Raw genomic sequence first — 21,329 nt, forward strand, 5'->3', positions numbered from 1 at the left:
CTCACTGGCTTTTCAGGCCAGGAGTGAGTGTCCAGCACTGCCAGAACTGTGTCCCAAAGGGGACATGAAGGACCTGTGGGCCGCTTCCTGCTGCTCCCCATGGGGAGTGGTGGTCAGGGCACAAAGGTGTTTATGGATGGAGGGGAGGCTGCAGAAAGCACTGGCCTGGGGATCGTGTTGAGTTGTGGCTCGGGTGGGAACTGTCAGAGAACTATTCTGTGAGAGCTGACAGAGCTTGTTTCCTCTGTTGTGTTGTTTGTGGGGATGGGCCAGTGCAGGGACTGTTCCCCTGGGGGACTCAGCTCCAGTTAAAGCAATTCCCACTCTCCTGACAAGGTAAAATGTGCAGAACAGCATGCAGAGCTTTGCACTGACACTCCTGGGCTGCCCAGGGATGGCTCTGCAGAGCTCCTCCAGCAGCCAGCTCTGATGTTCCCCTCAGCAGATCCTGCTCTGTGATCCCCCATAAATCTTGTTCCACAGCCAGGGCAGGAAGACAGGAGAGCGGCTGGGAATGGGGCTGGGAGCTGCACTGGCTGAGCTCAGTCAGGCCTGTGGGATCACCCAAGGGGTGTTGGAGCTGTGACAGCACCCAGAAGAACCCCAGAGCATCAGGCCCTCTGCTCACCGGGACCCTGCTCCTCCTGCCCCTGAGCCAGCTGCAGCACGATGGCAGCTGGATCCAGCTGCATCCCCTTCACTGCTCCCAAACTTTCCTGGTATCTCTAACTGTGCTCACCCTGCAGGAAGAGGGTCCCTTCCCACCCCTCCTCACTAGAGCCTTAATGCAGATTAAAGCCACTTGTTAATACCAAAGCCCCTGAAAAATGTGTACAGCCAAGGCCATCCAGGCTGGAATATCAGCTGAGAAATGTCATTTATCATTCATCTCTTCGTTGCAGAGAGATCTTTAGGGCTGACATGTCTATTGTGACAGATGTTTTTACAGGGGGAGGAAACAAGCCTGGTTGGTCCAGTTGCACCAATTACCCCTGTGAGGGGAACCAGCCCAGCCACTTTACAACACGCAGGGGTGACTGGTGTGGCAGGCTGTGGAAATGCTCAGCCTCTGGCTACTTTGTTCCATGGCTAGCAGGACTGCTGCCACAGCAGCTGCAGGAAGGAGAAACTACCTGTTCAGCTTGCAACATCACTGGGCTGTTTTTCCATGCAAGAGGAAATAATACACCCCTAAACCATAGTTAGGATTCCTTAGATAGCAAAACGAAAACAGGGGAAAGGCTTTGGGTGTTTTTTATGCATATCTCAATTTAATTCCTGTTCTGGGCAATAAAAGTAACTGCGAGGCACAGTCTGGGCTGGGCTAGTGGGACTGCAAGGCCTCTGTCACACATTTCTTGTTCCTGCTTGTTCAGGTAGCAGCTGGCTGCCTGAAATCCCTCATTTTGGGAGAAACATGCCATAAATGTCCCAAGCATCAGCAGTGAGCCTCCTCCTCAGGCCTGCCCTGACTGAGCACCCTGCCAAGCCACGAATTCATCACCCACAGGATGTGCTTCACGTCTCTCCCAAAAATGACAGAGCCCCAAGGAACATGTCTTATAAATAACCCCTGAAAAACACCCTGCAGCCATGTTGTGGGAGTTTTTTGTTCTCTCAGCCTCCACAGGGCGCAGTTATTTCACCAGGGCTGGGCTGAAATAGAGAGGTACAGGATCATCTCCATAAGAGCAGAGCCAGGGTGGGAGGAACGAACTCCAGACACTGAATCCGGCTCCAGGGACCCCTCCAGAGCTCAGGGCTCCAGCAATTCCCAGTGCCAGCTCCCTGGAATTAAATAAATGGAGAGATGGTGCTGTTGATGAAGAATCCCATTATTCCAGAGATATAAGTGCTTGGACAACTCTCTCAGGCACAGGGTGCCTGTGCAGGGCTGGGAGTTGGACATTGTGGGGTCACCTCCAACTCTATGACTTCATTCATTTCTAAACTCAGGATGCAAAAGCCAGCAAACAACTGCAGCAAAGTGTAAAATATCCACTTTTGAGAGATGGGATCTGAGGGAAGGAACATTCAGAATCCAAAAAGGAGGTGTGGTGTTAAAAGTCTGAAGCAGCCTTTGCAGTGCAGGGTTCAAAGAACAGGAATGCACTGGTTGAAGTCCTGGCTCTGGGCAGGCTCCCTTTGTTACCATCTCCTGTGCAAAGGTTTTGGTGCTTCAGTCTGAAATAGAATGGAAAATCAAGAGCTGAGGAGGAAAAACACAGCTGCTGTGTTGAGCAGGGCATGTCAGCTGGGGCTGCTCTGCAGACAACGTGCGGGGAGGAAGATGTGTGAGGGAGCAGCCAGTTGAGGAAACAAATAATATTTATATGCCCTGCCTGTGGAGCTGGAAATAATGCCAGTAAGAAAGAAGGCGAGGCCAGCCCTCGCGGCCCCTCCTGCCCGGGGGAGGGCTGGCGCTATAAAGGGTGCGGCAGCGAGCGGAGCCCGCAGCGGCGCGGTGCTCGGGGACCATGGCAAAGCGGGTGGCCGTGGTGCTGGCCGGCTGCGGCGTGTTCGATGGCAGCGAGGTGCACGAGGCTTCGGCCGTGCTGGTGCATCTCAGCCGGGAGGGGGCTCAGGTAAGAGGCAGCGGCTGGTCCTGCTCCTTCTCCCGGCTCCTTCTCCCGGCTCTGCTCCTCATCCTCTCCGCTCCTTGGCTCTGACAAACTCCCCAAAAGCCGGCAGCGGTGCCGGGAGTCACCGGGAGCGGTGTGGAGAGCTCCTGCTCAGCCGTGCTGTACAAAGGGATTGGCGTGGGGATCTGCATCCAAACCCCCAGCAGACTTTCCTGAATGCCTTCTCTCTTCGCTTCTGGCTTCACATCCTCTTTTCTCTCTTGCTCTTTTTGTTTAAAAGACAGTTTGGGCTGTTTGAAATTCATCTTTTTAAAACCTTCAAAGAGTAGAAGTGAAAATCTGTCAAAGAACCCCAGAATGGTTTGGGCTGGGAAGGACTTTAAAGCTCATCCACTCCCATCCCCTGCCACGGACAGAGACACCTTCCAGTGTCCCAGGGTGCTCCAAAGCCCGTCCAGCCCGGCTGGGGACACTGCCAGGGGTGAGAGAACAGACAGGGTTCGTGAGTGAAACTTGAGGGGTAAAAAAGGTGCAGCTGCTCTAAAAGTCGGGAGAGCCGCTCCGTGAGACTGGGGAAGGAGGGAGGGAAAGCCTCAGGAACATCTCACTCTGCTGTGAGCCACCCACGTGCCTGGGTCGGAGCCGTTCCCCTGGGAATGGGAATTGCTCTGTGGAACGCAGAGGCACAGGGGTGACCCTCCTGTGCCAGCCCCCCCAATCCCAAACCACCCCAACCCTGCCCTCGCTGTTTGGCTCCACGATGAGACTTGGCCAGACGTTTTCTCCACTGTGTGCAATTCTGCCTTTTCCTCTCCTGGAGCTGCTGCAGTCCTTCCCTCCTGCCATATCCCAGCCCAGCGGGCTCGGAGCCCGTCCCTCCCTCATCCCTGGACCGGCAGGGGCCTCTAGTGGAGGAAACCCGAGCGATATTTCAATCCTCCTTTTCTAAGGAAACAGAACAGCGTAGAATGGATTATTTAGCTGCAAGGGAGCAGAGCTCAGTACCTTCCTCTCCACGGGAAGCTGCCATGAGGTTGCCTCCCATCTTCCTTGTCTTCCACCTAGATAATTCCAAAGTCCTCGACTGCTCCTCACAGGACTTTCCTTCCAGCCCTGCCCTTCCCGGGACACCTTGGTGTTCCTTAAATCCTTCTTAAATTGTGGGCCCCAGAAGTGCACAGATGGGACAGTCCCAAAAATCTGTTCACCACCTTCCACTCTTAATTTCTGTATATGAGCTTGAAAGTGATAAAGAAAGGGAAAGCATTTTCCAGAAAAACACTCTGGCTTTGGGAAAGTTGATGGGGAGAGGAAATTCCAAGTCCTGTCCTGGTGGGAGATGGGATGGGATAGCAGTTCTCTGGATGTTCACCCAGCAAGAGGGATTTATTGGGATATGGATGGACTCTTCAGGCCCCCAGACAAGCAGTTCTGGGCACAAACTACTGGAATTTTCCTTCCTCCCTTCCCTCCTTCCTCCAAGCCAGCTTTTTCCCAAGAAAGCCCCTCAGCATTCCCACTCACTGCCTGTGCCTCTCCCACGTTTCTCCACCATTCCTGAAGGATAACAGCCCTCTCCCCTCACTCCAGGCTGAGGTGTATGCTCCCAACATCCCCCAGATGCACGTGGTGGACCACGTGAAGGGGCAGCCAACGCCGGAGCAGCGCAATGTCCTGGTGGAAAGTGCCAGGATAGCCAGGGGCAACATCAAGGACCTGGCTACGCTGGATGTCAATGGGCTGGATGCCCTCATCATCCCAGGTAGGACTGGGTGGGGTCTGCTTGCCCACAGCTGAGATATTCCATAGCTCTGGAATGGTATGGGAGGAGTGCGATGGAATTTTAGTTCTTTTCTTGATTCTGGACAAATGCTGCCAACCATCCAATCCACCTGAGCATTCCACCAGGGCACACCTGGCAACAATCCTGCCCTGGATACAATCTCCAGCTGAACTGTTTCCCTTTCCTCAGGTGGCTTCGGAGTGGCAAAAAACCTGAGCACTTGGGCCACGCAGGGCAAGAACTGCAGCATCTCCAAGGAGGTGGAGGGTGTCCTGAGGGCATTCCACGCTGCCCACAAACCCATCGGGCTCTGCTGCATCTCCCCAGTGCTGGCAGCCAAAATCTTCCCGGGCTGTGAGGTCACCGTGGGACACGACACGGAGTGTGAGCAGTGAGTGACCAGGGCCTTGGGGACAGTCACACCAGGGTCCCCCCAGAGTCCCCAGGGATCCGGGCCAGGTGGTGGAAGCTCACAGGGAGGTGAATGCTATTTCTGGGAACTCAGCTCTGCTGCCTCCAGTGAGGCCTTCAGCAACTCCAGCCCTTTTGGGGACTTTCCAGGGAAAAGTAGAAACTCTGGAAGACTGATTTTATAATTTCTCAGCACAGCAGAAGGAATTATGTAACACCTGTTTGCATTTTTGTGGCTTGTTTTCACAACTCTGATGGCTTTGAATAACACACTTTTATTTTAAATTAATGTAAATGTAATTTATTATTTTAAATTTATTATTTACCTCCCTGATGCCTCACAGACCCAGGGTAGGAAAAGTCTTTGCTGACTCCAAGTTAAGCAGATCCAAGACAGGAATAGGATGGTTACCCAAGGCTTGGGGTGGGAAGAGAGGGAGGGAGTGAAACTGTCTTCAGTCCTACAGGGAAGCTGTGACTGGATTCTCCCAAGGGCAGGCAAGGAATGTCGATGGCTTTTGCTAGAAAGGAGTTTTTTCGCTAACTTGGAGGAAGTTGGTGGGAAAAACCCACCCCAAACCTAAATCTAATTGTTGCCCAGGGAAGCTGTGGCTGCTCCATCCCTAGCAGTGTCCAAGGCCAGGCTGGACAGGGCTTGGAGCAGCCTGGGACAGTGGAAGGTGTCCCTGGGCATGGCAGGGGTGGCACTGGATGGGCTTTGAGGTCCCTTGTCACCCAAATCCTCCCAGGCTCCTATTAACATGAACACTGGAGTGGGCAGAATTACGTAGTGGAACATCCGAAGTGAAACTTCAGGTCTCATTTTGGCTTTACTTCAGATGTTTAACTGATGTGAACAGGAGGTTTCCCTGTTGAATAGTCCTGGAGAAACTCCTCAAGCAGGAGATTTAGATCCTACTGAGCACGTTGTGTGCAGTGACCACAGAATCTTCCCTCTGGCCCTTGCCCAAGCACAGCGTGAAGGAGATTCCCCACTCCAGGTTTTCCTTGCAGGTGGCCTTATGCCAAGACTGCCGAGGCCATGAAGGAGCTGGGCTGCAGGCACGTGAACAGGCAGGTGAGCGAGGCCCACGTGGACGCGCGGAACCGGCTGGTGAGCACCAGCGCCTTCATGTGCAACGCGCCCATCCACCACGTGCACGATGGCATCGGCAACATGGTCAGGGAGGTGCTCCGGCTGGCCTGAGCCCCAGCTCCTCTCCGTGCATCCTGGCCAGCTCCTCTCCGTGGATCCACTCCTTCCCCTCCCACAGCAACAGCAGAGTGGCGCTCTAGCTCTGCCCCGAGCTCTGGTGGCGGCTGAGCAGGGACAATCCTGGAGGTGTCGTGTTCTGCCAAGGACACGCCAGCCCCTGGCAGGAGCTGGGCTGGGAGCTGCTGGGGGATCGTGGCATGGGGTGGGTTGGGAGGGACCTTAAATTCATCTTGTTCCAGTCTCCTCCCATGGGCAGGGACCCCTTCCACTGTCCCAGGCTGCTCCAGGCTGGCCTTGGACACTTCCAGGGATCCAGGGGCAGCCACAGCTTCTCTGGGCACCCTGTGCCAGAGCCTGCCCACCCTCACAGAGAGGAATTCCATCCCAATATCCCACCTATCCCTGCCACAGGCTCCCACAGGGCCCAGGGTCAGCTGCTCCCCATCCCCTCCCTCAGAGCAGGGAATTGTGGCCAAAGGAAGGAACCCAGTTCTGCTACCAAATAAAACCTGATGCTTCTACTGAATTCTGAACTCTGCTTCTGTCTCTGCCTTTCCCTCTGGAGCAGGACAAGCTCTGGGTCAGTTGGGAAAATGATACAGGAAGAAATCCCCAGCACCAGCCCCCTTGTTTTGCTGGGATTTGTCAGAACCCAGAGTGGAGCAGGAATGTGACACTGGTGAGAGCAGGACCAGCCCCATGTCACTGGTGGGAAGAGGTGAAATTCTTCTCCTGCATTAACAGAACCAGGGAATTCCAGGTTGGAAGGATCTCAAGGCTCACCTTTGAAAGGTCCAACCTTTCTTGGTAAAATTGCTGTCTCAATAAGATGCCCCAGCAGCCTGTCCTGATGGATCCCAAAGTGCCCAAACTCAGGGAATCCATGTCTTCCAACAGCTGATTTTCTCATGGTGAAAAATTGTCCTACGGTGCCCAATCAGAATCTCCCCAGGAATGTCCTGTATAGATTATCCCTTGTCCTTTCCATGATTCCTCATAAAAAGGGAGTTTCTTTCTCCTTTGTAGCCACCCTTCAAATACCAAACAAGATCTCCCCTAATCTCAGTCTCCCCAGGCTGAGCAAACTCAGGTCTCTCAGCCTCTCCTCACATGGGAACTTCCCAGGCTTTGGATCATCTTTGTGGCCTCTGGATCCTCTCCAGCCTGGCCACATCTTTTTTTGGCAAAGTGGGGATCAAAACTCCTTCCACAACTCTGATGGCTTAAAAATAAGATTTTATTTGAAATCCAATCCCATCTGCAACCTCTGAGCATTCTTATAAGCACAGAGCTCTCAGCAGCAGCACTGAGAATTTCCTTCTGCACAGATTTCGTTACCCATATGAACTGAACACAAGGTAATTTGCAGGAGTTTACTTTTATTTTGAGTTTAAAGAATGCCCTAGAAAAGGGGGGGATGGATAATCCCATAAAACAGGTTCTAAAAAGGTGGTTCCTGCAAATATATCATAAAAAGAGTTCACTGTAGGGCCTAAACCAAGACATAAACCCAAACCAGATTTACACTGAGCAATAGATTGACACTGTCTGGTTCTGAGTCATCTCTTTACCTAACTGGAATCATTTGGACCCATTTTTTTAGTCAGAAAAGGATCTGAATTTGGTGCCAAAAATGTGATTTGTGTATTTCAAGCAGTGTAAACATCATAACCAGCAACCACATTGCTGCCTGTAAACAGAGTGGTGCAAACTGCTCCCAAACACCTTTAAAACTTAAAAATATTCTACACAAAAAACTTCTAACAGAACTGACCTGTATTTTCTGCTGCCTCCAAAGAAATCAAGACACCACAAAAGTGAGGCTCCCGTTCCCTAAGGAATGTGCACAAGTGCCAAGGAATAAATCCCACTGGGCTTCAGTAAAGGCCGGTCTTCTTCATGATCCTCAGGAATTCCTGCTCGCTCACTTCCCCATCCCCATCCCGATCTGCCTCATCAATCATCTCCTGCAAGAGATGTGGGGTCAGGATTTAGGTCTGGGGTTCACTGGGAATCACTGGATTCATTCAGAATTCTAGCCAGATTTTAGCTGTGCTGGAGGGGACAGTGTTGGCTCAAGCTCAGACAAAATATTTCCTGAAATCTGTTTTGCTGGGTGTAATTATAGAGAAATCTGACCAGGAAATATTATAGGAAAAGTCCTGGGGGAAACAAAGTGCTTGGAGCAGAGTCATTCCTTCCACATCACTGCCACTGCACTAAACTGCAATGGATGATCCCATTCCTGCATCCATGAGGGCTCAACCCATCCCTGACCTCAAAATCCACAGACTGCAGAAATTCCTCCCTTCCTACCAGCACAGAGAGGATTCTCCTCCCAGCTCCAAAGACCCCAAAACCACCAGGTCCAAACCTGCAGCTCTTCATCAGTGAGGTTCTCCCCCAGCACTTTGGCCACACGTTTCAGGTTTTGGAAAGAGATTTTTCCAGTCTCATCATCATCAAAGAGTTTGAAAGCTTTGAGAATCTCCTCTTTGGAATCTTTTTCAGCCTTGAGGAAGAAAGAACAAGTGTAAGGTAGAACAGGAGTGGTTGTGTTGTAGGTGACACCCAAAATAAAGTTATAAAAGATATGATAGGCTGAGAAACCCTTGGGAACAAACAAAGGAGCCCAGCCAGCAGGAATTACACATAAAATTCAGACACAGACACAACCAGAATTCCAGAATTTCAGGGATATTTTCCTGTCCTTGCCAGCCAGATATCTTTGGGATTTCACTATCAGGGTCTTCTGCCATTAAATATCTGGATTTTGAAAAGATTTTTCAAACCAGAGATTTAATCTGTAAATTAGAATTCAAGGGAAGAGAACACCCCCAAGACAGACATTAAACCTCCAAAAGCTTCCTGCAGGCCTGAGCTGCCTTCCATCTGGGAGAAAAACTTTTTTCCTTTTTTCAAACACAAAATTCACCTCTGCTTGTTAAAGAAATCCATTAATGATATCACAATTTTAATTTTCCCCTGAAAAATGAGAGAATCCAGGAGGGGGATTACCCCAGCTTTTATACATTTAATTGTTAGGATTCAAATATATAGAGCTTTAATCTCCCTGGAAAACCAAAAGGAGACAAAGGCTCCTCATCCACCTTCAAAATTCCCTGTGTCTGGAGCTGTGACACATCCATACCATTCTCTGTGACATCACTGCCAGGAAGTCACTGAAGCTGATTTTTCCTGTCCCTTCTTTATCGATGTCTGAGATAATTTTCTTGATCTCTTCTTTCTTAGGCTCAAACCCCAGGGCCCTCATGGCCACCTGGAAGGACAAAATAAGTTACAAATCCTACAAAATTGTCACCAAAACCTCAGGAGAGGGGGGAAAGTGTCCAAAATTCTGTGTCTCCCAGAAAACAGGGGCAGGCTGAGAGTGAGGCTGCTCTGCACTCCCACCAGGATGCAGAAAACAGGGACAGAAACATTCCTGTTCTGGAATTGTCCCTCAGCTAATCCAGGAATTTCCTACACACACTGTCACCATCTTTAACTGGTCAACCACAGAGAATTTAAATGCATTTATTTTACATTCTGGTGATAAAAGTCTTGTTGGGAAAACATTTTCCTCCTTTGATAAAGGGCCAGATAATAAGAACAACAACAGCAAGAATAATAACAAAGAATTAAATCCTCAACAAGAGGGGAAACCTGCCCACCCCCACCTTTTTAATGGACACAACCCCTTTTTTTGATGTTTTATGCACAGAGGAGGAGCTGGGACACAAAGCACAGAATTTTACATTAATTTTGGGCAGCCTGGCCCTAAACACACTGGATAGGAGCAGAAAAGAACTGCAATTAAAGACAAACCCGTGCCTTTTGCCCACCAGCTGTTCTGCTGGAGGGAGGAAGGGGAAACCCAGGAAACTCCTGTGGTTTTGGAGGTTATGTGAGCATTCATGGCCCTGTTCCCTTATAACCTCAGTGACTCCCAGCCCCGGGGAAACCCCGACCTTCAGCTCCTTGACGTCGATGCTGCCGCTGCCGTCGGTGTGGAAGAGCTCGAAGGCCTCGCGGATCTCCCGCTGCTGCTCCTCGGGCAGCTCCAGCCTCACATTCGCCTTCTGCCGCTGCGCCGCGGCTCCCGGCGGCGGCTGCTGACAGGCGCGGGGCTCGGCACGGCACCGCGGGGCGGGGCAGCGGGGCTCAGCCCTGCCCTGCCCTGCCCCCGGGCCCCTCAGTGCCCCCAGCACTGCCCCTGAGCCCCCTGAGCCGCCAGCACTGACCCTGAGCCCCCTCAGTGCCCCTGAGCCCCAACACTGACCCTGAGCCCCAACACTGACCCTGAGCCCCCTGAGCCCCCAGCACTGACCCTGAGCCCCAACACTGACCCTGAGTCCCAACCAGAGCCCCTGAGCCCCAACACTGCCCCTGGGCCCCCCCAGTGCCCCGGAGCCCCAACCAGAGCCCCTGAGCCCCCTGAGTCCCCTCATAGCTCTGGAGCCCCCTCCCAGCTTGTGAGTGCCCCCAGCCCCCCTCAGGGCCCTCACAGCGCCTTCGCCGCCCCCCGCCCGCCCCTGAGCCCCTCACGGCCGCTCCCCGCCCTCACCATCCCGCCGGCTTCTCGCCCGGCAGCCCCAATATCGCGCTCTCCCATTGGCTGTCGCCCCCACGCCGCTGCTATGGCAACGCGCGACCCTATTGGCTGCCGTGATGGCGGAGCCAAAGGTGAATGAGCGCGTGGGAGAATCCCCTCCTTCCTTCAACGCGATTGGCCGGAGTGAAGAGGGGTTAGACCAATCAGAGAGCGGGAGCGGGCTGGCGCGATGCTCGCCCCAGGGAAAGAGGCGGGAACAGGGGGAGTGGGGCGTGGTCTGGCCGGAGGCGCGGCGCTGATTGGCGGAGTGCGGGCAGGGGGCGGGGCCGGGCTCCGTGAGGGCGGTGGCAGCGAGAGGGGCCGGAGGGTCCGGGAGCCGGGAACGGAGCTGGGAACGGAGCTGGGAGCGGCGGGACAGGGCCGGGGTCCGTGAGCAGGGTCCTGCGGGAACGCTGAAGGGCCCTGGGCTGTGGGAAGGCGCTGGGAGCAGGGCAGGCGGTGCTGGGGCCGTGGGCAGGAGGTCCCGGGGGCTGTGGGTGAGGCCCTGAAGGCCGAGGGGAGGAGGATGGGGGCTCAGGGACGGGGCTGAAGGAGCTGGGGGGAACTGGAGGTGCAGCAGTTCGTAAAGGGCATTTTGGAGAGGGATGAGGTGCTGAGGGACAGGGGTGGAAGAGGGAAGAGCTGGAGAGGGATCACCTGTGCCCCTGCTTTAAACCAGCTCGGGGCTGCAGGTGGACGGGCACCGATCCCGCCTCACCTCGGCTCTTTCCTTGGAATTTCAAAGGGATTTCCGAAAGATCAGTGCCAAAGAGCCAGGCCAGCACCTGTAGTTGCTGATTTAATTTGGAAGAACGGGGAGCATTAATTCCCTCTCTTCATCCTTCTTCAGCATAATGGCTTCAAAGCTTGATCTCTGTAACTAGAAATGTGCTGTTTTATTTGACATTGTGCTATTTTTATTGGGAATAACAGGATAGTCTCCTTTTTTTCAAGGACTCTGGCGGACAGTGCCTCACCCAAGCCATGGCCACACGCCTCAGATCGGTGAGTTGGGGCCTCAAATGGTGCTTTGGGTGTTCTGTCTTGAAACAAATTCATAAATGTTCTGCACATCACTAGGGAAGATATGAGGCTGACCCTGCATTAATGATAATTCTGGGGGAAAAAATTGATTTTCCAAGGGGTAATTTGGGTAGGTTGAATTCATACCTTAAAATCAATATAGACGTAGCTTGGCTTGCCATAAATATTATACTGTGCAATATCAAATTGTAGAGAGTTTATAATAAAATGATATACAATTGTGGCTGCCCCTGGATCCCTGCCCAAGGCCAGGTTGGATGGGGCTTGGAGCAGCCTGGGGTGGTGGAAGTGTCCCTGTGGAAGGTGGAATAAAATGAGCTCTGAAATCCCTCCCAGCCCAAAGCAGTCTGGGATTCTGGGATTCCTCCGAAGCCTCTGCAGAGCTCTGGGGCTCAGAGGCAGAGGGCAGCATTCTGCTGCACTCAAACTTCACTTCAAGCACATCTCAGAGCAGTCTGGGTGCTCTTGGCTCCTGGAGGGTGCACAGCCACCAGGGAGTGCCAGGGATGGAAGGGAAATGTCCTTGGAAGGGAGTGTCTGCCTTTGAGGAGGGGCTGAAGCAGTTTCTGTCCCTCAGCAGCCGTCCCCCCTCTGACTGAACTCCTCATCTTCTCCAAACAACATCCCAAATGCCACATCCACTCGTTGGCTGAACACTCCCAGGGCTGGGGACTCCAAACCTCCCTGGGCAGCTGTGCCAGGGCTTGGCCACTCTTTCAGTGAAGGAGTTTCCCCAATATCCACCCTGACCTCCCCTGGCCCAGCCTGGGGCCATTCCCTCTCCTCCTGCCCCTGTTCCCTGGGATAAGATCCCAAATCCCCCCGGCTGTCCCCTCCTGTCAGGAGCTGTGCAGAGCCACAAGGGCCCCTGAGCCTCCTTTGCTCCAGGCTGAGCCCCTTCCCAGCTCCTCTCCAGGCTGAGCCCCTTCCCAGCTCCTCTCCAGGCTCAGCCCCTTCCCAGCTGCTCCTCACAGGAGCTGCAGACCCCATCAGACTCTCCCTGGCATGGCCCATCCCAAATAAGTGCTTCAGCTTTGATGTAACTCAGGGAGCTCCTCACATTTCTCTTGTGGATCACCCAGCTCTTGGCAGCAGAGCCTTTGTTTGAGGATGGCCTTAAAGAGTTTTGTGAACAATCACTGTCTTTGTGTGGCTCCCTCGGAGGTGGGGGTTGTGTTACAACCAGGAGGAAAACTCTTTCCAGCCAGCACAGAGCATTCTTTGTGTGACAGCTCCCTGGGACTCGGGGCCTGCATGTTCCGTGCTGGCAGGGAGGTCTTTGGTCTCAGTGCAGTCAGACGAGTGCCCAGACTGAACTCTGTTAATTAGTGACTCCAATCACTGATTTACAAAGCTTAAAGAAAAAGAGAGGAAGAACTAATGGCTCGAAAGGACAGCTCCTGCCTTCACCTGGCTGCTTCCTTGGCCCTGAGTGTCACAGGTTCTGATCATGGTGATGGTTTTGATGCTCTGGGTTAGCTGTGGCAGGAGCTGAAGCAAATCCCAGAACCATCCCAGAGTCCCAGCCTGGTCTGGGTTGGGAGGGACCTCAAAGCTCCTCCAGTGCCACCCCTGCTGTGGCAGGGACACCTCCCTCTGTCCCAGGCTGCTGCAGCCTGGCCTTGGGCACTGCCAGGGATCCAGGGGCAGCCACAGCTGTCTGGGCACCTGTGCCAGGCCCTCCCCACTGTCCCAGGAACAATTCCTAATTCCCAATATCCCATCCATCCCTGCCCCCTGGCAGTGGGAGCCATTCCCTGTGTCCTGCCTCTCCATGCTCTTGTAAATCATCTCTCTCCATCTTTCTTGCAGGCTCCCTTCAAACTCTGTTTGCTTTGCTATCCAAGCAGAGTTCATGGGAGCCAATCTTCTCCTTCCCTCCTCCCTGAGCCTCTTAGTTGTGAGCATGAGGCAGAGTCCTTCCAAAATCCCAAAATCAGAGTGTCTGCACTCCTGACTCCCTGTGACTGCACAGAGCTTTGATGTCTGAGTTCAGATTCCTCTGGTGGAGCTGCCGAGCAGAACTGCAGCTCACTGAGCCCCGGGGAAGCTCAGGCCGGTGTGCTGTGTGTGCCTGTGTGCCAGGGAGTTCTCCCTGTCCCTGTCCCTGTCCCTGTCCCTGCAGGCTGGCAGGAGCTGCACCGTGATCGGGGGCTCGGGGTTCCTGGGGCGGCACATGGTGGAGCAGCTGCTGGCCAGGGGCTACAGCGTCAACGTCTTCGACATCCAGCAGAGCTTTGCCAGTGAGCAGGTGACCTTCTTCCTGGGGGACCTGTGTGACAAGGAGGTGAGGAAGGGCTGCAAACTAACACGGGCAAATGCAGGCCTTGCACTTTCCTTCCTCTGGAGGAAACAGATCTGGTGTCTGATGTCTGGACTCTGCTGCGAGCTGGAAAGGGCAGGACTGCTTTATGCCTGGTGCCTTGCATTACTGTTAGCTGAGATTCAGGGTGATTACAGCCCCTGGGCTAATTGCAGGGGGCTCTCCCAGCTCTTCTCAGCTCCATGAGAATGGCACAGCTCATATTCCCAGCAGCCAGGGCAGGATGAGTGGGAGCCTTGGCCAAGGCCTGTGTGAGCCATGGGGGAGGTGACTTTGGGAGAGTCACCTGCACTCAGCCAGTGCCATGGGGAGCTTTAAACCTGCTGCTTCCTCAGGGACCCAACTCCAGGGAGTCCTGAGCCTTGTACCTGCACCTGGGGATGGCAGGGAGTGCAGCCTCACAGCCTCCAGCTCTGGGGATGTCTCTGGGAAGAAGAGAGGATGTGGTGTGTGCTGAGGACAGGACATTGTGGAGATCCTGGATGCTAATCCCATTCCAGCTGCCCACCTTTATGGAGGGAACATGACTTGAAATGCAGCTGTTTCCACAAAAAGAGCTGCTTTATTTCCCTGCTGTTGCTTTCTCCTGATACCCACCATGGCTGTTGCTCCATTCCCTTCCCCCCTGTTCCTGCAGGCTCTGCTGCCAGCCCTGCAGGGAGTGTCTGTGGTGTTCCACTGTGCCTCACCAGCCCCTTCCAGTGACAACAGGGAGCTGTTCTACAAGGTGAATTTCATGGGAACCAAGGCAGTCATTGAAGCCTGCAAAGAAGCTGGAGTGCAGGTAAAGCTGGAAAAGCCCTGGAGACCAGGAGGGGCTGATGGACTTTGTAACATTGGCACACAGGCCAGTGTCAGCCTTGTCTGAGAGGGGACAAAGGGCTCTGTGATACTGAATTCCCACTTGGTTCATGAAAACCAGTGGAAGAGAGACTCTGTGGGTCTCCTGCTTGGTGTAAACTCAATCCCTGTTTGGCACAGAAAACCACATTGTGATTGGAATGGAAAAGCTTCCATTAAAATCTGTCCTGCCTGGGAGTCACCCTGGGAGAACAGCACCTCACAAGTGGCTTCTTTCCTGCTTTCATGAGGGGACAGCCCCAGAGATGGCTTTTCCAGCAGTGGGAATATTCATGGCATCAATTCCCTCCCTGAATTCCTCACCATGGAATGGGGAGGAACACACTTGTGCCATAATCTCAGTGCCATTTGGTTTAGAAAGTCAATTGCCCTCAAAAGAAAGAGCCTGAGAAAGCCAGCCTAGGATTGGAGACTGGATTTTCTCCCTAAATTAATTTGATATCCCATAACTTTTCATTTAATTTAATTTATTTTAAATTTATTTATTACATTCATTTCATTTAAGTCACCAAACAAAAACATCCAAGGTTTCTCTTCTTGTTTAATCCACTGTGATCTGTTATTGCCAAGATGAGCAAATCTTTCTTTAAAACACTGGGTGTGTGTCAAGTGTTCCAAGTCTCTGATTCTCCTGGAGATGTTTCCCCTGGATTGACTGCCTTGGGGGTTTGTTGGAATGTTTTAATCTCCTTCAGGTAGCATTAAATGATGGGACAGAATGAATTAAAAAGTGGGGGTTCTCTTACCTGTAGTTTCTATTCATCTTCTGTTAGACTCAGGTTATTTTCTGTAGAATCAGTTGGTAAAATATTATTATCATTATTATCTTTACTCAGCCTTTGTAAATAATGATCTTTTTATTCTGGACTTTAAACAACTCTGTTCTCCCCTCTCTCTTGCAGAAATTGGTGTTAACCAGCAGTGCCAGTGTAGTTTTTGAGGGCACAGACATAAAAAATGGCTCAGAAGATCTCCCCTATGCACAAAAACCTATTGATTACTACACAGAGACCAAGATCCTGCAGGAGAAGGTATTTGCCAATGGTTAAATTGTCATTTTGGGATTTATTCACTTAATAAAAAGAGAATAAAACCAATCTGTGGCAGGAATTGCCACAGAGGTTGAATGAAATGCTGTGTGACACTGCAGAGGTGTCACTGCCATGGAGGAGCCACAGGATAATCCCAGTTCTCACCTGCCAAGCTTTGGTTTAACAGCAGTCAGGGGAGGTTTTTGTCCTCTCTGCTGCTTTTCCTGATTTTCAGGCTGAATGTAGAGTTGGGAATGTGAAAAAGGCACTGAGTAAGGAGGAGAGGAGTGAGAATGTGGCCTGAGCTGAGGGCACAGGCCATTACTGAAAATGTTCATGTTGCAAAAAGATCTCCAAACATCTGAGAGTTCCCTGCCTTGGACACTTGCACAGCACCAATATCTGCTCTTGTCATGTTCTTACTGCTGCAGCATCTGTGGTTTAAATGTGGGAAAACAATGTTTTCAATCAAAGGCAACAGATCTTTTCTGGATCCTTTTCCCATGGCTTGCATTTCAGCCGTGGGAAGAATCTGCTTTTTGTGCCAGAAGAATTGAGAGTCCCTTCCATGCTGATGCTGACAGTGTGAGAGGCTGGAAGGAATTTCCTCCACAAGAGCTTAATTAATTTTAATTGTGCAAACATCTGTTCCTTCCCCAGCACTTTGCAGTAACTGCTAAAGGGGAAGCTGAGGAGCAGCAATCAGGGGTAGCCCCAGTGCTGGTGATTATGGCTTTGTTTTGGGGGAAACTCAAAGGATTTTGTCTGTGCCTCCTCCATAGAAATCCCAGCAGCTGCTGGAAGCGAAAACACGCTGTTTAGGAGCTCCCAGGAGAATGAAATCTGCTCCAGAGCTGCTGAGTGTGCTGCTGGAGCTCCAGGGAGATGGGATCACCCCCTCCTGAGAGAGATGCAGGGGGGCTGGGCTGGGTACAGCTGCTGGGAGGGACAGAAATGCAATTCCTGAGTGTCCTCTGCTCCAGCTCATGCAGAGGGTTCATGGAGTGAAGGAGCTTGGAGAGCTCCTCTGGCTTCTGGGGGGCTCAAAGACAGAAGCAAAGCCTTCCCTTCCTTTGTCAGTTCATTAAGTGCTCAATCATAAAAACTGATTTGTGTCTGGGTTTCTTACCAAGGAGAACTGGGAAAAGAGATGGGAACAAAGGAAGGATCACTTGGACAGACAGGAGGGGATAATAATTCTTCCACTGGTTCCTTCCCAAGGGGATGGGGAGCCCCCAGCCCCTGCAGTGATGATTGTGGGATGTTGGAACCCTGGTTAGTGAGAATCTGAGACTTTCTGTGCTGCCAGGCACTGACCCCCAAGAGAAAACTGCAGTGACCTGAGGCCTGGAGAAGCTTCCAAAATGGAATGACAGAACTGGGATTGTGGGTGTGGGGTTTGAATAGAAGTGTGTGATAGCACAGGGTGGGAAACTCAGAGTTTAAGGGTTTAGAATACAGTAATATAGATAAAGGAAGATGGAGGTTTTAGGGCAGAGGCTGCTCCTTCTTCTCCACCTTCTTCACCTTCTTCTCCCTGGGTTTGGGTGGTTTTGTGTAATTGGATAAAAAGTCCACACTGAAGCCACAGGGGTGGTTGGTTATTGGGTTAAAAGTGAAAATAATTTAGGTGTCATTTCTTAATTGGACAGTTTAGCCTTAAAAGGCCTTATAGACAGAGAGACATGGCTCCATTTTTAGTTTGTTAGAGAGAAGTGCTGCAGAACTCAGGGTTTGTGAGACTGTAACATAGATAAGAATTAATAAACATCTGAGTCCCAACAAGAAATGCCATCTCACACATTTAATCCTGACCCTGGCACAAAAGAAGTTAAGACTCCACCTTGAGATGCATTGCTGAGCTCTGTTTTCCTTCCTGATTTCCTTCTGCTCTTTCCCTGCAGGAGGTGCTCAGTGCAAACGACCCAGACAACAATTTCCTCACCACTGCAATCCGTCCCCATGGAATATTTGGTCCCAGAGACCCTCAGCTGGTTCCCATCCTCATCCAGGCAGCGAGGAGTGGCAAAATGAAGTTCATCATTGGGTGAGCAAGGCCCAGGCACTTCAGAGCTGGGGCAAAATCAGTGCTGGATCTACAAAGCCCTTTGGAAGGGAACAAAAGGAAATCAGTTGTGTTATTTCTTTTATTTTTCACTTTCCTTTATTTTTTTTCCTTAAAAATCCTATGTCAGGGCTCACTCCCTGCCATGGTGAGTGTCCATAAAGCCAGAGGAATATCCATGAGGAAAGCTGGCCTGGCTTGAGCTGTTAAAGAGCTGTGCCATTAGTATGAGGCAGCTCAGATTACTTGCTGTTAATTTATACCACTTGTGGTGTTTGAGGTTCTGGCAATTAAAATCCCTATTAAATATGAAACACTAAAAGTATGGCCTGAAATTGCAGCACCAGAGAGTGGGAGGTGGGGAAACGTGGGATGAATTTATCCTGGTGGAAGTCCTTCCTTTTGGCACAAGCAGATTCTCAGCCCAGCTTGCCTTGGGGCTAAATTGCTTTTCTGTGTGCAGGGATGGAAAGAACCTGGTGGATTTCACCTACGTGGAGAACGTGGTGCATGGGCACATCCTGGCTGCAGAAAAGCTGCACAAAGGCTCTCCCCTCTGTGGGAAGGTGAGGAGGGAGGGGAGGGGAGGGAAGGGATCCCCAGCCTCTGCTGAGGGGATCTGTGCTGATTGCTGAGGGCTCTGGACATCACCCTGCAGGCCAGCAGCTCCAGGCTGTCCATCTGTGGTGAGCACTGGGTGCAGCCACCTGGGCTGAGCTGGATGGATATCCTGGAATTTCCTGCTCTAAAGCTCCTTGGGAAGGGCAGTCCAGGCAGAACTGGGGGCAGCCAGGAGGCACACATGGAAACACAGCAGCCTTTGGGACACAGTTCAGAACAGGAGGAGCTCTCCCAGCTTTCCCTGGTCCTGCTGTGCTCTGGGCACACTGGGGTGTTTTAACTTGTCTGCTCTGTGCTGTGGCAGCCAGTTTGGTTGAGATTTCTGAGGAATCCTGGCCTCTGGAGTGCTGGAAGCAGCTGGTTTCCTTGGAAAAGCAGGGATTCCCCCCTCTGCACACAGAGGTGGGCAGTGCAAAGCAGTTTGTTAGGACAGCGTGCTCTGGCCCAGGTCAGGGGGGTCATGTCCTCACATGAGCAGGAAAGGGCCAGCACAGAGCCAAACCTGGGAAATCCACCATGATTTTAACCCCTGGCTTCTGCTCTCCCTCTTGCAGGCCTTTCACATCACCAACGATGAGCCAATTCCCTTCTGGACATTCATGTCCCGCATCCTGACCGGCCTGGACTACGACCCCCCCAAGTACCACATCCCCTACTGGCTGGCCTATTACCTGGCCCTGCTGCTGGCCCTGCTGCTGGCCCTGCTCAGGCCCCTGGTGACCATCAAGGCCACCTTCACGCCCATGAGGGTGGCCCTGGCTGGGACCTTCCACTACTACAGCTGTGAGCGGGCCAAGAGGGCCATGGGCTACAGCCCCGTGGTCAGCCTGGACGAGGCCATTGCCAGGACTGTGCAGAGCTACCCCGGCCTGCGCCGGGCCAGGGCCTGACAGCCCTGCCTGGAGCCCTGCTGCCTGCCTGCCACCACTTCTGACAGCTGGACTGGAGCAAGTGTCAGCAGGTCCCAGGAAAGAGGAGTTTTCCTGAACTCTCTGCTCCTCCTCCTCACCGTTCTGTGTGGGAGCTGTGCTGACAGTTTTGTTTCTTGGATGTGACTTCTTGTTTGGAAACAGCTGCTGAACTCTCTGGGCTGTGAATAAACACCCTGCTGTGCCCTCTTGGATCCTGAGCAGGCACACCAGCATTCCTGCTCCCCTCCCTCCACCCTTGTCCGTGTTTTGTTGCTTTGGTGACAGCAGCCACCTCTTCCCAGAGCTGCAGGCTGGGTCACAGACACTTCCCGTGGCTGGCTCCTCTGGCCTTTGGCTTTGCTCTCCACAAGAGAGCCCCGTGCCAGAAGGGGCTTCTGCCACCATCTCTTAAATCATTGCAGCTCTTCTGCTTTTCCCTCCACGATCTGGGGGTGGTTTGGCTTCTCCCTGAGGCAGCAGAAGGAGCCCACAAGGAATGTGTTCACTTGTGGGTTCACTCCTTTGTCCATGCAGGATTTATTTCTGTGCCAAAAGAACCCCAGTGAATCACACAGAGCTGACTTTGCAGCTTTGTGTCCCATCTCTGGGAGGGCAGATCCCACTCTCAGCACAAACAGGATGTTAATGATTCCCTTCTGGGGACAGAGATCTTTGGAGCTGCCTGGCAGCAGCCCCAGCACTGTTCTGCAGATCTCAGTGCTGGGGGGATCCTGCAGCACCAGGCTCCTTCTCCCTGCCCTGTCAGTGCTGGTCACGGAGATTTTTGGTGCTCTGACCACTTAGTCCATGAAAAAACCTCTTTTCCACAAGAAAATGGATACAAAGCAACAGTCCCCAAGCTATTTCCTCTGACTTGTATGTTAAATGTTCTTTGCCCTCTAATCTTTCTAAGCACTTCAGTTCTGGTTTGCTTTCAAATGAGGGGTTTAGGTTAGAGCTGGAATTTTGCCCTGTGCAAATTCCTGGATCCCTGGGAGTTCTGGTGTTTCAGATTTCAGAAGGATGGGAAGTGCCTCAGTCACAGAATTACAGAATCCCTGGTTTGGGATGGTTTGGGTAGGGAGGGACCTTAAAGCTCATCCCATTCCACCCCCAGGGACACCTCCCACTGTGCCAGGCTGCTCCAAGCCCCATCCAAGCTGGCCTTGGGCACTTCCAGGGATCCAGGGGCAGCCACAACCTCAGGCACAAGGAGCTTTAACCTCAATGTGCTGCTATAGTCTGATTAAATGGGTTTTATTTGAACTTCTGGCTGTTTTCTGCAAAAAACCCACCAACCCATTGGGCTTTTTTCCATGGGAATTTTGATGTGCTGGTTACCAGCTGGCGTTACCAGCCCTGGCCTTGCTTGATTTGCAGCAGATAGTGGCCAGGTGCTTGGGGCATCCCCCCTGTCCTGCTGGGCCCTGCTCAGCCCCCCGGGAGCAGGGACAGCCCTGCCCTGCCACGGGGAGGGGGTGGGGTCGGGTGGAAGGATCCAGGATTTCCTGAAGCCAGACCAGAGGTACATCACTACATCCCTGTCAGATGATGCCATTTTCTGACTGAGAGATGGGACAGCTGAGAGGAGTTTTAAGAACTTGTATTCTATTTTCAGTCTCAATGAAGGGTGAGACAATGCAGGTGCTAAAATTCACCCTATTGCAATCAGAAGCTTTCTATCAAACTTTAAACATTCTGTACAAATTCATTTCCCTCACATCAACTTCGGCCTCTAGGTGGCATTTCCCAGCCCGGCAGCTCCAATCCGTCCCCAAAATGCCGTGGCTGTGCTTGGGCACGAGGCAGGGCAGGGTCACTCCTCTCCCTGTGCTGAAGGGGCTGGAGGCCCTGGCACTGAGCTCAGCTGGATCACAGGGGGTTCCC

General features: G+C 52.3%; 3 protein-coding genes across 5 annotated transcripts; 2 read left to right on the forward strand and 1 right to left on the reverse strand.

The window, feature by feature from the left end:
• Positions 1-2,430: 2,430 nt before the first annotated feature.
• On the forward strand, positions 2,431-7,612 carry LOC135304647 (putative glutamine amidotransferase-like class 1 domain-containing protein 3B, mitochondrial). The gene is made up of 4 exons (XM_064427272.1): positions 2,431-2,585; positions 4,173-4,344; positions 4,555-4,756; positions 5,791-7,612. The coding sequence occupies exons 1-4, from the start codon at positions 2,478-2,480 to the stop codon at positions 5,981-5,983; spliced, it is 675 nt and encodes a 224-aa protein (XP_064283342.1). The 5' UTR covers positions 2,431-2,477; the 3' UTR covers positions 5,984-7,612.
• On the reverse strand, positions 7,212-10,580 carry LOC135304648 (uncharacterized). The gene is made up of 5 exons (XM_064427273.1): positions 10,560-10,580; positions 9,964-10,107; positions 9,144-9,272; positions 8,367-8,504; positions 7,212-7,959 (listed from the first exon to the last, which is right to left on the reverse strand). The coding sequence occupies exons 1-5, from the start codon at positions 10,560-10,562 to the stop codon at positions 7,870-7,872; spliced, it is 504 nt and encodes a 167-aa protein (XP_064283343.1). The 5' UTR covers positions 10,563-10,580; the 3' UTR covers positions 7,212-7,869.
• Positions 10,581-10,879: 299 nt separating this feature from the next.
• NSDHL (NAD(P) dependent steroid dehydrogenase-like) lies at positions 10,880-19,693 on the forward strand. Of its 3 annotated transcripts, none has more exons than XM_064427275.1 (8): positions 10,880-10,972; positions 11,541-11,591; positions 13,756-13,917; positions 14,591-14,737; positions 15,717-15,845; positions 17,750-17,892; positions 18,374-18,476; positions 19,086-19,693. In XM_064427275.1, the coding sequence occupies exons 2-8, from the start codon at positions 11,571-11,573 to the stop codon at positions 19,419-19,421; spliced, it is 1,041 nt and encodes a 346-aa protein (XP_064283345.1). In that variant the 5' UTR covers positions 10,880-10,972; positions 11,541-11,570; the 3' UTR covers positions 19,422-19,693. The 3 variants fall into 3 exon arrangements, with proteins under 3 accessions (XP_064283345.1, XP_064283346.1, XP_064283347.1); XM_064427276.1 differs by having other exon boundaries at positions 10,925-10,972; positions 11,520-11,591; XM_064427277.1 differs by lacking the exons at positions 10,880-10,972; positions 13,756-13,917.
• The last annotated feature ends 1,636 nt before the right edge of the window (positions 19,694-21,329 follow it).

This window comes from Passer domesticus, chromosome 7 (assembly GCF_036417665.1).
Source record: "Passer domesticus isolate bPasDom1 chromosome 7, bPasDom1.hap1, whole genome shotgun sequence".
NCBI lineage: Eukaryota > Metazoa > Chordata > Aves > Passeriformes > Passeridae > Passer > Passer domesticus.

What these genes read in the sequence shown, in the direction of transcription:
- LOC135304647 (XM_064427272.1), top strand. Translation starts at nt 2,478, where the DNA reads ATGGCAAAGCGGGTGGCCGTGGTGCTGGCCGGCTGCGGCGTGTTCGAT. An exon ending in GGATGCCCTCATCATCCCAG is followed by an intron (nt 4,345 to 4,554) that starts GTAGGACTGGGT and finishes CCCTTTCCTCAG; the next exon opens with GTGGCTTCGGAGTGGCAAAA. An exon ending in CACGACACGGAGTGTGAGCA is followed by an intron (nt 4,757 to 5,790) that starts GTGAGTGACCAG and finishes TTTTCCTTGCAG; the next exon opens with GTGGCCTTATGCCAAGACTG.
- LOC135304648 (XM_064427273.1), bottom strand. An exon ending in TCGACGTCAAGGAGCTGAAG is followed by an intron (nt 9,273 to 9,963) that starts GTCGGGGTTTCC and finishes TTGTCCTTCCAG; the next exon opens with GTGGCCATGAGGGCCCTGGG. An exon ending in TCACTGATGAAGAGCTGCAG is followed by an intron (nt 7,960 to 8,366) that starts GTTTGGACCTGG and finishes CATCTCTTGCAG; the next exon opens with GAGATGATTGATGAGGCAGA.
- NSDHL (XM_064427275.1), top strand. Translation starts at nt 11,571, where the DNA reads ATGGCCACACGCCTCAGATCG. An exon ending in TGGCCACACGCCTCAGATCG is followed by an intron (nt 11,592 to 13,755) that starts GTGAGTTGGGGC and finishes CTGTCCCTGCAG; the next exon opens with GCTGGCAGGAGCTGCACCGT. An exon ending in GGGACCTGTGTGACAAGGAG is followed by an intron (nt 13,918 to 14,590) that starts GTGAGGAAGGGC and finishes CTGTTCCTGCAG; the next exon opens with GCTCTGCTGCCAGCCCTGCA.